Source organism: Mus caroli, unplaced genomic scaffold, assembly GCF_978045245.1.
Source record: "Mus caroli unplaced genomic scaffold, Mus_caroli_1 scaffold_14, whole genome shotgun sequence".
In the NCBI taxonomy this organism is placed as follows: domain Eukaryota; kingdom Metazoa; phylum Chordata; class Mammalia; order Rodentia; family Muridae; genus Mus; species Mus caroli.
Genome location: NW_028227269.1, coordinates 82,467,501 through 82,483,622, shown reverse-complemented (window position 1 = coordinate 82,483,622; position 16,122 = coordinate 82,467,501). Strand labels below are relative to the sequence as shown.

General features: G+C 47.1%; 2 protein-coding genes across 3 annotated transcripts in view; one reads left to right on the top strand and one right to left on the bottom strand.

Annotated features, from left to right (window-relative positions):
- Positions 1-11,464, top strand: part of Heatr4 (HEAT repeat containing 4) — a 37,066-nt gene extending 25,602 nt beyond the window's left edge. For both annotated transcript variants that reach the window (XM_085830534.1, XM_085830533.1), the window contains exons 12-17: positions 436-505; positions 1,400-1,589; positions 2,182-2,260; positions 2,549-2,714; positions 4,576-4,628; positions 11,019-11,464. In XM_085830534.1, the coding sequence (XP_085686660.1) occupies positions 436-505; positions 1,400-1,589; positions 2,182-2,260; positions 2,549-2,714; positions 4,576-4,628; positions 11,019-11,273 (813 nt within the window). In that variant the 3' untranslated portion in view covers positions 11,274-11,464. The remainder of the gene's footprint in view (positions 1-435; positions 506-1,399; positions 1,590-2,181; positions 2,261-2,548; positions 2,715-4,575; positions 4,629-11,018) is intronic.
- Positions 4,303-6,644, bottom strand: Riox1 (ribosomal oxygenase 1). The gene has a single exon (XM_021179456.3). The coding sequence runs from the start codon at positions 6,625-6,627 to the stop codon at positions 4,741-4,743; it is 1,887 nt and encodes a 628-aa protein (XP_021035115.1). The 5' UTR covers positions 6,628-6,644; the 3' UTR covers positions 4,303-4,740.
- Positions 11,465-16,122: the final 4,658 nt, after the last annotated feature.

Genomic DNA, 16,122 nt, shown 5'->3' with positions numbered 1-16,122 from the left:
CTAACTAGTTTCAGGGGACCCTATGCCGCTTTCTGGCCTCTGGAGGCACAGAGTTGCATAGACAGACATACAGGCGAAACACCCATACACATTAGAAAACATTTGAGGTGAACCTAAGGTATAAGCTACATAGTGAGGGTCTCAGAAACAAGAATGGGAAGGGGGTGGAGAGGGGAGTCTGGGACTAGTGGCATAGTTTAGTAGTAGAGCATGTAGTTAGTGTATGTATGGCTATAGATCCGTGTGCTGAGAAAAACCCCCACAAAAGTAGATAATTCAGCTAGTTATTACACAGGCTGATCCCTGAGGCTGTAGCTCATGTGTTACTAGAATCCATAGGTCCAGTTAAAGCATCCGTAGAAATGAGTGGGTCCCTGTTTCTGGTCCCTTCTTATTCTGGCTCCTCCCATTCACTTTGCCCTTTGTCTACTGCAGGTGCTTGAACGCCTCATGAATCTGATGCACACAGATCCTTACTGGAAAATTAAGGCCTTTGCCATTCGAGGTATTTCAGAAATAGTAGCTTCAAGCCCTAGACTTGAAATGCCTCCTCCATGCTAACACAGACCATCCCCAGAAACTCTAACAAATCAACTACAGTATAGTGGGAGGAATTATCTTAGCTTCTTAGATGTCTCTGGGCTGAGAAAGAAGGATTTCTTTTAAAATTTTAGTTAAGAATCCTAAGTCTAGGTCTATTTAAATCTGTTAAGCAAAGAAGAGACAACACAGTCCCCACCAATAGAATACATTTCTAGTAGGAATCCACTGTTGGCTACATCTTATGTTCCCCCCAAAGATTTCAACGACAGCACTTGGTAAGAGTCAAACCAGGTTCAAGACAGCTGCAGAACTTAAACAGCAGACCCCTAGCAGAACCAGACCTAGTTAAACCTGAGAAACAGTTGTGCACTCCTTCCCTTCCCTAACTACACTGCTCTTCCAGGTTGTATCTGCCCCCTAATCCCTGAATTATTAGTCTATGTTTACATCCCAGTAGGCAAGGACAGGATGAAACACTACTCTCTTAGGAGTCCTTTGGAAGAAATATCCCCATGCAGAAACAGGCATGGTACACACCTGTAATCCCACTCTCAGGAGGCAGAGGCAGGAGCATGCCAATTGTGAGGCCAGCTAGGGCTAAACAGTAAGACCCTGCCCCAAAGCTAGGCATCAAATCTCACACATGCTAGGCAAAGCTTTGCTAGCTCTCTTAAGTTTCCTTCCTAAATTTCACTACTGGAAAATACTTTTTTCATTTTACTCCTATCTAATGATGATCAAACTGCCATCCCCAAGATACTATCTGCAAAACTCAAATTCCCTCTGAATGCTAGGGTGTAGGCAACCTAGTTGCCTTCAGTAACAGTGAACTCTGCTTGACCTCCCACCTCTCCAGCTTTGGGACAGATTGGACTAGTGAGTCCCCAGCTGACCAATAAGCTGCTCTGGGCTATCCACTATGAAGACTCACCAGGCGTGCGACTGGAAGCCTGCCGGAGCATCCTAGCCCTCAAGCTTCACGGCGCCCAGGTCAGAGACACCTTCCTGGATGTGCTGCTTCTGGAGAAGCACGAGGCTGTTCTTAAGTAAGCACCAGACCTCTCGGTTTCGCCGTGACCGCATGCACTGCCAGCTCCCCAACCCTTGATCATCACCTGCTCTGCTAAGCGCGTGACAAGCAAGCTCTGCCACAGTTAGACTGTCACAGCTCCCATAACTCATGTGTATTCTCTTCCTCCTGGGAGTTTTAAGTTATTCATATATTCAATATGTATCCAGTCCTTACTGAGACAACAGATACTAGAGTTTCAATGCAATAGCTGTGAACCTGGAGGAAGCCTGTACCCACACTCTTAAGTGCTGTGCCTCCCTGTGCCTCCCCTCAGCCCCCTTTGTCTCAATCCTCCAATGCAGATAAGTCCACGCTAATGCTGTGGTGACAATTAATGGCATGTGGTAACTTTCATAAAGGTGTTTAATAAACAATTGTCAATGCCTTCACACATCATTTCTGAAATTGCACAACAGCTCTGTAAATTATCACATCATTTCAACGGAGAAAACTCAGTTAAACTATTGATGTGTGAAGTTTAGGATTCTCGCCTAATTCCAAATCCTCCATTGTTTACCACTATGCTTTCTTTTAGGACAGGGTCACAATATTTCACTATCTTTCAGGGAAATTCACCAGACAATGAAAGCACTCAACTTAGAAAAAGAAGGAAGTCAAGAAATGATTCAGGAGATCAAGAAAAAGGTAAAAAAAATACAAACTGCATTTCCAGGGCTTCAAGAGGCTTGCTATTAAGCATGATGTAATCAATTACTTTATATTTTTTATGTTTCAGTTTTTCTGAGACAGATTTGCTATACAACTTAAAACTACCTCAAAGTTGAGCTCTTGCCTCAGCCTCCCAAGTGCTGAGATTAACAAGCAAGTAATACATGCTTGGCCTGATCAAATTACTTTAATGCTTTTTCCTAATGTTTTAATGTATTTCCTAATACAGTTGGTCAGTTGCTTTTTAAAACCCTTTTCCCGTAGATCCAGACACTAAACCAAAAGGACGCACTGACGGAGAAAATACTGAAGATGGAACTGGCCATAAAAAAACTGAAAGAAACAGCTAAATGGGTTTACTCAGAACCCAAAGAGGGCCAAAAACCGCTGGAATTCTACAGTTTTCTTCAGAAATTCAAGCCTTCTGAGAGTAAGTTTCGGGGTGAAACTGAGAGTGAGCCCATTCCTTGACACTTCTCACAAAATGACCCCAGGATCCAGCCAAGACTTCATAGGGAGCCCTGAATAATTTCTAGTCAGGACGGCTACTTATTCTCCATCTTAGTTTCCAAGAACCCCCTGCCCACTCCCACCCCCACACTTCTCATCCACCTGCAACTGTTGGAATTTAAAGAGTAGCTCTAGCTGAACTGACTTTAAAAGGACATATAGAAAAGCACAAGTCTTAGCCAGGCGTGGTGGCACACACCTTTAATCCCAATACTTGGGACACAGAGGCAAGTGATTTGTGAGTTCAAGGCCAGCCTGGTCTACAAAGTGAGTTCCAGGACAGCCAGGGCTACACAGAGAAACCCTGTCTCAAAAAACCAAAAAAAAAAAAAGAAAGAAAGAAAAGCACGAGTCTTTATAAAAACAAGTAACTACTGTGTATGCTTGCTGAAGCACACTCCCCCACCCCCCCACACACCCCGAGAAGTATACATTTAATCTTTTATAGTGGTCACCCTTGGAAAGTGGGGCTGGGAGGGGAACAGTCATTTTATGTTCTAATTTAAGGGAAGAAATACTTCCTAAAAACACTCAGCCTTAAAAACTGAACCTAGCAGTTATGATAGGATCTTAAGAGGCCCAGACATACCCTAAATGGCAAAGGTACAGGGGTCAAACTATACCAGAACATACTCACAAGATCTGTAAGCAGCAGCCTCAGATCACCACCCCAAACCCAGGTCTTCTGGCTCCAAGCGCTGTTTCTGGCACACCAGGCTCTCTTCCACCAATCATGAGAGCATGCACTTGCCAGACTTAGGAAAGTTGCATCCAACTGCGGTGGGGGGATGGGGGTGGGGAAATATGAGAGTGAAAAATAATCTGAACACCAATCTTCCCCACTATGGCCAGCTTGCAAAGAGCTGGGTGACTAAAGCCTGTGAAAACACAACTAGGTGACATGACGCTGTCCTTGTGGGAGCGAGCAATGCCAGTAAGTCACTGATTTCAACCAAGTGCTGAACAAATACCATATGTATTTCAGAGCTGATTCTGCTAGTAAAAGATTTCCTGCTAGGACTGTTCAGATCGGAGTTCATAACTCCCGAGTATCATAACTAAAAGGAGTAAGTTACCTCCAAAGCCAATCTATGGCCCCAACCAGATGTGCTTCTCTTCTTTAATGGGAGTGATGCTAGGATAAGCCCAGGGAGGTGCACATGCCAAGTGTCTGCTTGCTCTACCCCAGCTCTTGTCTTTACAAACATTAAGATACTCCTTTGACATCCTAAGCCATGCTTTCTTTGTTTTTTGTTTTGCGAGACAGGGTTTCTCTGTATAGCCCTGGCTGTCCTGGAACTCACTTTGTAGACCAGGCTGGCCGCAAACTCAGAAATCTGCCTGCCTCTGCCTCCCGAGTGATGGGATTGAAAGCGTGCCCCACCACGCCCCGCTACTAAGCCATGTTTTCATCTGAGTCATATTTTATCTTCTTCCTCGTCCTACACTTCTTCAAATCAATCCCCCCAAAATATCTAGGCTTAGAAAAGAAAGATGGTCTTTGGCACTTTTTTTTTTTTAATAAATCTGACGTTCATACAAACTTAACGCACAGCACACTGACCCCAGCTCAGCCCCGCAAACTGATGAAAGAGAACCCAAGGAAGTAACTTCCATATAAAACCCCTAATGTCTCCAGCAGAATGGCCCAGCCAATGCTACCCGGTACACTGGACACTGCAGGGAATGAAGCTGGTGCTCTGAAAGGACAGGGGTCAGGGCCACTTCTGCAACGAGCTTTCCCCCTCCGCTTCAGTTTCTGTGTTTACTTTTATACCTAGGTAAAAAGGTTCTTCTCAGGCCTGAAGTCTGCGACACTGAAAAAATCCTCAAGGTAAGCACAACCATACTGATGCTTAGCAAGGTAAGAACGTGACCTCTTTTAAAAAGAGAGGCAGTGGGAGTGGAGAATCGCAACGGCATTCTTTGCAGCCATCCTCAAGAAACTAACTCGGAACTAGAGGTGTCTTGGTGAGTAGCAACCCCTTATCATATAACATGGTTGCCAAGGAGAGCTGGTCTTCCACACTGTCACAAGGCAAATCTCCCACTCTCACAAACTCCGGGTAGGAGCGAAGCAAGAGTTCCATGGCGTCGGCTTGCTGGGGGAGGATTTCTAAGCACTTGGGTTCCTCCAGGTGATAAACGGGAGAGTTTTCCACCGTGTGATACAGGAACAAGCGGCCTCCCTCCCCCACCAGCCGAGCTATGCCCTCCTGAAGCATGTGGACTTGGGTTTCAGTTGTCAGCTCGGCCCCCACATTGACGGGTTCTCCAGCCTCCCAGCGAACTGGGAGCCCGTGAACACTTAGAGCCCGTTCCCTATCGGTCAACACAGGGGGCAGGGAATCGTGAATGAAGTCTTTTGCTCTCTGGTCAGCCACGGCATCGACAGGAGCAAAGTGTCCCAGGCGAGCAACCAAGACCCGCACCTTTTCCATGAAAGCTGTCCTTCTAGGATCCTTAGAGTCGGAATGCTGTGCCCCCATGTAATCCATGAAGTCTCGGGGCAAGCCTCTGCGGAACTCCACGTTCTCCTCTATGGCCGCTTGAACTGCCAAAGGCAGTACAGCCTCCAGGAAGTCACCCCATGTATTGCGCTGGTAGGTGGACAAGGTGAGGTGCAGGGAGTGGACTCCATCCTGACATTCAGCTTGGTGAATGAAGCCCCGAGGAAAATAGAGCAGGTCTCCAGGTTCCAGTACCGTTTGCAGCACCGGCTCACCAAGGTCCTCCTGGCTGAAGTTGGGACTAGATGTCAAGGCCAACTCCTCACTCGGATCCCGCGGTCGGTAGACGCGCCAGAGTTTCCGACCTTCCAGCTGCAACACGAAAGCCTCGATGTCGTCGTAGTGAGGAGCAAAGCCCTGCGAGTCGGGGGGCGTGAGGTAGACGTTGGAGCCCGCCATGCTGCCAAACTGCTCCTGGAGCACGGCCAGAAACTGCCACACGGTGGGCGAGAAGGCTTGCGGGCACAGGAGGCGCAAGGAGCAGCCGGCTCGGTACAAGGACCACGCGGCGGCGGGAAGCGCGCGGCCCGGCGGGTTCAAGGTCTCCCGCCGTCCATCGACGTAGCGCGCGGCATCCAAATGCTGCCCGAATTGCACGTCCTCGTAGCGCAGCATCGAGTCCAGGTCGGCGGTGGAGAAGAGACCCTCGTAGTAGCTGCGGTCCTGCCGCCGCACCAGCACCGCCTCCCGCTCCCACAGCCGCCGGTAGAAGTGGTCCGGAGGCAGGGGCGCCAGGAGCCACTCGAAGAGGCGGGCGGCGCGCCTCCGGCTGCTGGGGATGCCGTTCAGCTCCGCCAGTACCTGCTGCAGCGGCGAAGCCCGGGGTCGCCCCGGCTCATCGGCGTGCGAGCCCGGCGGCGGCGGCGGAGCGGCCGTCCCCAGGTTCCGGGAGAGCGCAGCCCGCCCCTCCACGCGGCTCGGCAGCGTCGCCGAAGCCGGCCTCGGGCGCGCTGACACCGGCCGCGGCTCCGCCGACCGCGAGGCCTCCGGCAGCTCTGCAGGCCTTTTCCGCTTGCCCCGGACCGAGGCCACCGCCACCGCCACTTTCGAGTCCGAGTCCTCGCTCTGGAGCGCGCGAGCTCTCAGCGCGGCCACGCGGGACGCCGCCGCACTTTTCCGGTGCCTTCGGATCTTCCGGGGCCGCAAGGGCAGGGCCAAGACCGACGCGCCGCGGGGCTGCGACTGCCGCCGGCGCCTCCCCCGCCCGCGCTTCAGCAGCGCCGCGCCGTTGCCATTCGGTAGCTCGTCCATGGCGGGGCGGCCGACGGGACCCACGCTTCCGCGCCGTGGTGCTTTCTGGGAAGGGGGCGAGTCCTTCGGCATTCCCTGGGTAGGCCAAGCCTACCGTCCTCCTGGGTCCTACAGCTAGCCCGGTTTGTCACCTTTTAAAACCGCGGTAGTATGCACTGGCAAGGCAAAATTCTCTACCAGATAAAGACTCCATGTAAGAAAACAAGGCACGAGGCATTTCAAAAGAAAACAACTTCATTCCTCTGTTTTGCTTTTCTGGGACAGAATCTTTCTACAGAAGCCGTAGCTATATAGTCCTAGAACTTACTAGGTGAGCCAAGTTGGCTTTGAACTCACAGAGATTTCTGTCTCTGCCTCGCCATTGCTGGGATTAAAGGTGTGCAGTGCTGAGCCTGGCTTCCTGTTTTAGTCCGCTTTCTCATTTTTGTGGTAGGCATTTTTGTTCCTAGGCAGTTTCCTGGTAGAATGGCATGAAGGCAAAGTTTGATATTCTGTATGAAGCACAGCTCTTACTGGCTCTCTTCACTGCAGAAAACTTCATTGTTAAGTCTCTCCTCTTCATCTCCCTCTCTCTCCTCAATTACAAAGCCTTGCCAGGTATGGTGGTTCATGCACGGGGAAGGCTGAGGTTACAGGGTGAGACGCTTGTAATTAATATTCTTCCTCTGAAAAGGAAGTTTGGGACTTCTCCACTTTGTCAGTGTATTGCTACATAGTCCTTTCTAACCTCAAACTCCTGGGCTTGCCTCTCAATATGACATTGCAATAGGCTGTTTCTCCTCCTCCTCCTCTTCTTCAAGCTTCTGGCTTTTTAAAACGTTTGTGCGTGCGTACGTTTATGTCTCAAGGAGGCCAGAAAGGAATCTCTTAGAACTGGAGTTACAGTCGTTTGTGGAAATCTATCTCTGATCCTTGGATAGAGTTGTAAACACTCTTTAACCACTGAACCATCATCTCTAGCCCCCTGCAGACACCGCTTCTGCAAGCATTCTTGTGAGTGTGTGTGTGTGTTTTACATATGTATGTACTACCATGCCTGGCAGAACATAGGTCTTGATTGGGCAGGATGGCAATACTTTCTCAGGGAGTTAGGTAGCTTAAATGAATTGATTGGAACCTGTGATGGTTAACACTGACTGTCAACTTGACAGGTGTTAGTGTTATTTTACATAGTGTGTTGCAGTTTTCCTCTTAACCCAGCTAACTCCCGAAGAATTGAGACTGGACTAGTATATTTACTCAAAAAGCTTGAGGGCACCACAAATCAGCGGTGTTACTCTATTTTAATCCTTTATGCTAATCTAGCACCTCCCTGACAGAATCTCCCTGATACTTGCAGCATTTTAGTACTGATCTGGTTCTCTGGGCTCCCGGACTGCTTTGTCCGGACTGTTTTCTGTTTCTCCTTTTCCTGAAGTCTCTTGGAGTCTCTCCTCCCAGCCAATCCCCACTTCCTCTCTCGAACTCTGCAAATGTCCAGCCCTATTCTCTTTCGTGCTCATTCATTGGCTGATCAGTTCTTTACTGACCAATCAGGGAATTATTGTAGAGCAAGTTTTTCACCACGTTGAGACGTGAGATTCTCAGAATAAGGATTGCAAATATATATGGGGGCACAGAAGTTCACATTTGAATAATTCATGAATAATCTTTACATAGTATTCAATAACATTATGACTACAGTCAGGATCTAGAATCACTAAAGAGGCAAACCTCTGGGCACCTCTGTGAGAGATTGTTTACCTTAGGTTGAAGTAGGAAGACCCGCTCGCTCTAAAAGTGAGCAGTACCATCCATCCCCACGGGCTGGCGTCCTGGAGTGGGTAAGAGGGGAAAGCAAGCAAGCGCTGTGCACAGCGTCTTTATTCTCTGCTCTGAGTGACTGGCTGCGTCCTGCTCCTGCGGCCACTTCTACCCTACCACGAGGGAACGTAAGTTCGCATAAATCCTGCCTTGAATTGGAAATATCTTTTCAGGTGTTTTTTGTCAAAGCAGGGAGAAAGTTACTGTAACAAATCTAGTAGAGGAGCTATCCATATCAGATAAATATCCATATCAGATAAAGCCATCATGGGAGGTTGTGAAGGGTCTACAGCACTGGGAGTGGGGTCTTAAAGCAGCCAGTGTCATCCCAAGTTCTGTGCCCTACAAGGAGGCTACAGGGGTCTGCCAGAAGGGGTCTCAGGAGGTATAGCCTTCCCTTTTTAATGACCACTGTTGTTGTTTTTTAAATTTAATTTAAAAGGTTTTTTTGAGATTCATTGTATGTGTATGGGTGTTTTGCTTGTATGCATGTCCATGGACCATATATAACTAGAAGAGGGTATCAGATCCCTCTTGGAACTGGAGTTATAGTTAGTTTTGATCTGCCAAGTTATAGCTAGGGTGCTGGGAATCAAACCTGGGTCATCTGAAAGAGAAATTAGTGCTTTTAATGACTGAGCCAAACCTCCGGGGGCAGGTGTCCTCTTTGGGGACAAGATCTCTCACTGAACCTGAAGCTCAGAGCTTAGGCAGTCTGGCTCACTAGTAAGCTTAGAAATCCTCCTGTCTTTGCCTCCCCAGTGCTGGGAGTACAGGCCTGGCTTTGCACATGAGCAGTAGGCTTCCAGACTCAGGTCACCACGTCTGCACGGTGAGCGCTCTACCCACTGAGCCACTCCCTAGCCCAAAGAATTTCCTTCCTTGTTGACATAAGGGCTGTGTGTACTGAGAGCATCCTGGTATTAGGATCGCTTGGGTAGATAGATAGAGACAAAGGGCAGGTCATATTTGACATATTTGATTATTTGAATTAAATTATCTTTTCAAAAAGAAGGTGGGGGTTCCGGGTGACAACGGGCACAGCCTGTAGTCGACTTGGGGTTATGTTGGGCTTCTCTGCTTATAAAGCTGAGAAGCTGGTGTTTAGCTGCTAGAAGACTCTGTTTGTCATTTCCGCATGCTATACAAATATCTTCTCCTCCCAGTTTTTCCTGTGACCTCATCCTTTTCTTTTTTTGAACACGTTGCGATTTCCTTAAATAAAGAGTCTTGCTGCTATCTCTGTCTTCTCGTTTCCGTGAAGCTGGGCGTTGCCCTTTGGGATCTGACTTATCGCTACTTCCATCTCTTCTCCCGTGGCCCTGCTTAGTTCTCACCACAGAAGCAACTATTAATAACGATCTCCGAACGTGTGTGGCACTGAGTGATTTGAAATGATGTCCTTAAATATATTGGGGTGGGGGACGGTTGCTGCGGTGAAATAGGCTCTTATTGGCTTGGAATTCACCGTGTAGCCAGGCTGGCCTCAAAGTCATGGAAATCCTTTTGCCTCAGCTTCCTCAGTGCTGAGATTACAGGCAAGAGCCACACTCAGTATTTTTATGCAGTATTTTTATGAATGAAATTAGGGAGAGGGAAATCAGGCAAAATAAGGATTTGTCAGGATTTGTCTAGGGGTTACATGTGCCAGCATATACACACCCCTAGTCTTTCCCACACAAATAATGAAATCTATCTTAAACAAACAAAGGATAAAAATGTAAAAATTCATTTCTATGATGTGCAGCTATAGTTCCAACTACGTGGGAGGCTGCAGTTGGAAGATCACATGAGTCCACAGACCCACCTGGGCAAAATAGTGAGATCCTGTCTCAAAAAAAAAATCATTGAATGCATAAATATGTCACATGAATGCTCATTGTTGATGGTTTCAAAACTGTCCATTAGGCCCGGCGGTGGTGGCACACGCCTTTAATCCCAGCACTTGGGAGGCAGAGGCAGGCAGATGTCTGAGTTCGAGGTCAACCTGGTTTACAGAGTGAGTTTCAGGACAGCCAGGGCTACCTAGAGAAACCCTGTCTCGGGGAAAAAAAAATAGGAGACAGCTTTTTCTCTTTTCTTTTTCTTTTTCTTTCTTTCTTTTTTTTTTTTTTTTTTTTTTTTTTTTTTTTTTTTGAGACCAGGTTTCTCTGGGTAGCCCTGGCTGTCCTGGAATTTTATCTGTAGACCAGGCTGGCCCCCAACTCAGAGATCCGACTGCCTCTGCCTCCTGAGTGCTGGAACCAGAGGCGTGCACCAGCACTGCTCAACTAACAGCCCAACGTTCCGGAGGCATTTTCTCCATTGAGGTTCCCTCCTCTCAGATGACTAGGTTATGCCACGTTGAAATAAGAGCAGCTAGAATGAGCAGACATGTAGAAGTCAGAGAGCAACTGGCAGGAGTCAATTCTCTTTCCACCATGTGGGGCTTGGGGAATCAAAGAACAATAAATATGAAAGCTAGTCCATGCAAATGGCCAAACTTTGTTAAGTGAGCAATTCGGGCCTCTTCTCCGCATTCGGCTGGCCAGAGTCATGGGACGTAGGTTTTTCTCGTCTTAATGAATTTAAAGCTTCTAGCTACTCTGAGAACCGAGTTAAAGAGTCTTCTACATAGTCTGCTTTCTCATGTGAGACCTTGTGTTAATATTTCTCTGCAGAGTGTGATGCCCAAGGTGCCAAGTCCTTGGCTCCAGAGTCCCGTCGTAGGAATCCCCGTACAGAAAAACCGCTCACCGTATTTCAGGGATCTACGGACTGCCCGGGAAAAAAGGATTGAAAGAGGACCCTTTGGAGATGACCCAGATTTACAGCCGAGCAAATTCTTCAAAGAAGATTTTCTTTCCACATCAAGTCTTCTTTCCTTTCGGGGAATACAGCTCCTGTCTAGGCTGGATGGCTCTTCTTCTCCTTGACACCCGGAGCAGCAGACAGGGCACATTCTGTCTCTTCCATTGATACTGAACAATGTTCTCACTATGTTTACAAAGATAAACTACTTGTCAATCAACTTTACTATTATTATTATTAATTATTATTTTAAACAGGGCTTCTCTATATAGGCCTGTCTGTCCTAGGACTTGCTCAAATTCAGAGATCCACCTCCCTCTGCCTCTGAGTGCTGGGATTAAAGGCACATGTCATCATGTACACCTTTTTTTTTTTTTTTTTTTTTTTTTGAAACCAGATCTTGCTATGTAGCCCAAGCTGGCCTGGAATTTACTATATAGTCCAGGCTGAATACAAACTTGCAATCCTCCTGCCTCAGCCTCCAGAGTATGGCGTTACAGATGTGTGCCACCATGCCTGATTATTCTAGTTTCCTTTTCTTGTAAAGGAAGGGGAGATTACTAGATATTCAATAAAGGGCCTCACATTAGAGGCCAGTTCTCTACCACTAAACTACAGGCCTAGGCCTGCCTGTCTCTCTCTCTCTTTCTCTCTCTCTCTCTCTCTCTCTCTCTCTCTCTCTCTCTCTCTCTCTCTCTCTCTCTCTCTCTCGATGGGGTCTTACTATGTAGCCCTGGCTGGTCTTGAATTCTCTCTGTAGACTTGGCTGGCCTCAATCTCATAGAGATCTGTCTGCCTCTATCTCCCAAGTGCTAGGAAAAGTGTACACCCCCATACCTGATCCTTTTTAACTTTTGGGGGGTTTTGAGACAGTGTTTTCTCAGCTGTCTGGACTGGCACTGTTGACCTTGCTCTGTAATCGAGGCACATTTTTGTCTTGGCTTTCCTAATAGCTGGGATTACAAATCTGTGCCTCCAGACCTGGCTTTCCACTTGATTTCTTCCTGTGCACTGTTTACACAGGATTAAAGAACACTAAGTGACTTCATGTATTTCTCTAAATCCCTAAAAGAATGTATTTACATCCTAAATACATGTCAGACCTATAAATCTTACTAGAATAGAAGAAGTGTGAGACTCAGAATTTTTTACAAGATGTACAAATTGATCTCTGAGACACAAAGTAGAATCTTGTTTATTTAAGAAAGAAACATCCCAGGTGACGTGTGTGTGTGTGTGTGTGTGTGTGTGTGTGTGTGTGTGTGTGTATGTATGTATGTATGTCTTCATGCCCAATTTGTTTTTTTGTTTTGGTTTTGGTTTTTTGTTTTTTTCAAGACAGGGTTTCTCTGGTAGCCCTGGCTTTCCTGGAACTCACTTTATAGACCAGGCTGGCCTCGAACTCAGAAATCTGCCTGCCTCTGCCTCCCAAGTGCTGGGATGAAAGGCGTGTGCCACCATGCCCAGCTCATGTCCAGTTTTGTTCTATGGAAAGTTCCTTAACTGCAGCCCACAGGGCAATACAAAGAGAATATCACAAGACCATTACAAAAAATACAAATAAATAAAAATAAAAAGCCAGCACAGCCCATTCACGCGGCTGGTCGTGAACAGGTGTAGATCCCTAGAACACAACTCTAGGCCTTCCCAAGGCCGCTTAGCAGTGCTCACGCTTTCAGTCTACGTAATGCTTTGAAGATTTAGGAATGGGGGCTGGAGAGATGGCTCAGAGGTTAAGAGCACTGGCTGCTCTCCCAGATGTACTGAGTTCAATTCCCAGCAACCACATGGTGGCTCACAACCATCTGTAATGAGATCTGGTGGCCTCTTCTACAGTGCAGGCAACATGCAGGCAGAACACTCTATACATAGTAAATAAATCAAAAATAAAAAGATTTAAGCCTGGAGGATTGGCTGAAATCTATCCATTTCAATCAGAAAATAGTGTTCTCTAAGTACACTTGATAATCAATATAGCCATGGAAAAGAATAGACTCAAACTCTCTTTCCTAAATACTGATTGCTATGGATACCCTAAAAAGCACTGAAACATTCAGCAATGGAACTAATGGCTGGGCATGGTGGTGGAGCTCTGTGAGTTCAAGGCCAGCTAGGGCTGCATTTTGAGGCCCTGGCTCAGAAAGAAAGGTGGGGAGGAGAGGGATGAAGGGAGTGGGGAAGGAAGGAAGGGAGGGAGGGAGGGAGGGAGGGAGGGAGGAAGGAAGGAAGGAAGGAAGGAAGGAAGGAAGGAAGGAAGGAAGGAAGGAAGGAAGGAAGGCAGGCTAGCAGGCTGGTGCAACACAACTCGCTCCCCCAACACACATTTTCTCTTCTGGCAGCACTGTTACCATTAAAATATGAAAACAATATTTTCCCCTGTGAACTCTTGACTATGAACCATGACAGGGGAGCGACTTGGGAACCACCAATTAGTTGCATACAAGAAAATCTTTCCTTTCTTTGATCCTTTGATGTAACCCAAAGACATATTATTTACTGTTATTTTTTTTTTTAGTGCTGAGATCAAATTCCAGTCCCTGAGCGTGCTAAGTAAAAGCCGACTAACAGTCCCAGTTCCATGTCTTTATCTACTATTTTGTGCAGTTTACCTAAATGAAATGCTAATCCAAGATTAACCATCACTTACAGTATATCAAAGTTCTTTCCATATCTAACCTGGGGATTCCAGGCTCTGACTCCCAGAAAAGACTTGAGACAATGAAGGATTCTGTGTGCGTACTTTCTCAGCCCCTCTATCTTTGAATCTGTCATTTAATAGTGAAAGGACTTTATTGTGTAGCCTTTGCATTGCTGGCAAGAGCTTGAGATCAGAACTGAAGTCTCTAGTCAGTGAGGAAGCAAGGCCATACAGAGGGTCTCTTAGGCCATCAGCACCATGGGAAATGAAGCAGGAACAGAAGAAATGGCTCTTGTTCTCGAGGAGTTTACAAGGGGTTGTATAATGCACACATACAAGAGTCTTTCAGGGCAATATGCTCAATCTAGAGGGACTTGTGTAGCACGCAGCAGATGCGCTAAAGGAGATCTGGGGAGGAGGGATGGGGAGGAGGGATGGGGGTGGATCAGAGATCTTGAGATCCTGGTAGCTTTTATCAGATCCAATACTGTGCAAATAAAGGGAGGAGAGAGGACTTTTCCAGGTAAGGGGAGAGAGGGCAGAAAAGGCTAGTGGAGGGATGTGCCTGGCAGGAGCCAGAGGCAGCCTCTCTCTCCCTTCTGGTTTCCAGAGTTCTTGCTTGAGAGGAGCTAGTGTCCCTTTGCCTAACCCTGTGGTTTTGCTTATCTCTTCATACTTACAAAATGCTGTAAAGATAAAATAGAACAGAATACCATGGCCTTTCATAATGGTTTCACTGGCTGGTTTTCCTTTCTTTTTTTTTTTTTTTTTTTTTTTTTTTTTTTTTTTAAAGATTTATTTATTTATTACATGTAAGCACACTGTAGCTGTCTTCAGACACTCCAGAAGAGGGCGCCAGATCTCGTTACGGATGGTTGTGAGCCACCATGTGGTTGCTGGGATTTGAACTCTGGACCTTTGGAAGAGCAGTCGGGTGCTCTTACCCACTGAGCCATCTCACCAGCCCCTGGTTTTCCTTTCTTATAGGTCTCCACTGTCTCCTTTCCATCCGCTCTCTCCCTCCTTTCTTCCATTTCATTAATTCCCTGGCTGACTAGGTGCGTGGCTTATCCCTATCCTGACATAAAAAAGAAGCTCCAGTTTGGCCCAGCATGCAAACACCAACAGCCACAAAACAACAAACAAACAAAAAACCCAGCTGTTCTTTTTCTTAATCCGGGTCTAGAAAAGAATGTCCATTTTCAACCGAGACTTGTGTTTCTCTTAACTTATAGATTCCATCTAAGGTAGCATTTCTCAGGGAATCACGATGAGAGAGAGGATCAATGGGAAAGGGCTTGAGGCCAAGGAGACACATATGCTTGAGTGTGTTTTCTTGTCCCTATTGGCTTCTGTTACATCGCTTCATCCTCCCAGTCTGTCCCATTCTGTCCATATTCTTATTTCATTACTTTAGTGTGTATGTGTGTGTGTGTGTGATATACATATATTTGGATAAGTGTCATGACACATGTGTGGCAGTCAAAGGACAACTTTTGGGAGTCAGGTCTCTCTTCCCAACCATGAGTTCCAGGGATCAACTTTAGGTCATCAGGCTTGGCAGCAAGCCCCTTTACTAACTGTGCTATCTCACTGCCTCCACCTTTATTGCTCTTTGGGGGGTGGGGGATTCGAGACAGGATTTCCCTGTGTAGCACTGGCTGTCTTGGAACTTGCTCTGTGGATCAGCTTGACATTGAACACAGAGACAGTTGCCTGCCTCTGCCTTCCAAGTGTCAGCTTTCTGGCCCGCACCACCACCAGCAGCCCCACTCCATTGCTTCTCAACGAGCTACATTATCATAAACACTTGCATGTATGATATGCACTAGTAGTTACCGTGTTGTTGGAGTGGGTGTGGCCTTGTTGCAGGAAGTGTGTCAATGTGGGAGGCGGGCTTTGAGGTCTCCTATGCTCAAGCTCTGCCCAGTGTGGCACACAGTCTCCTTGTGCTGCTTCCGATCAAGATGTAGAACTCTCAGCTCCTTCTCTAGCCCCAGGTCTGCCTGCTTGCTGCCACGCTCCCTACCATGATGATAATGGACTAAACCTCTGAAACTGTAAGCCAGCCCCAATTAAATGTCGTTTATAATAGCTGTGGCCATGATGTCTCTTCACAGCAATAGAACCTTAACTAAGACACTATGGATATGTCAGAGAGTAGAAGATAGACTGGGGATGAAGCTGAGTCAGCGGAGTGGTTGGCTAGTGGGCATGAAGCCCTGGGCTTGATCTTCAGCATTGCATGTACACGACAGGGTGGCGCTCACCTGTAATCCCAGCACTCAGTAGGTGAAGGCAGGAAGATCAGAAGTTTAAGGTCCTCCTCAGCTACA

What these genes read in the sequence shown, in the direction of transcription:
- Riox1 (XM_021179456.3), bottom strand. Translation starts at nt 6,627, where the DNA reads ATGCCGAAGGACTCGCCCCCTTCCCAGAAAGCACCACGGCGCGGAAGC.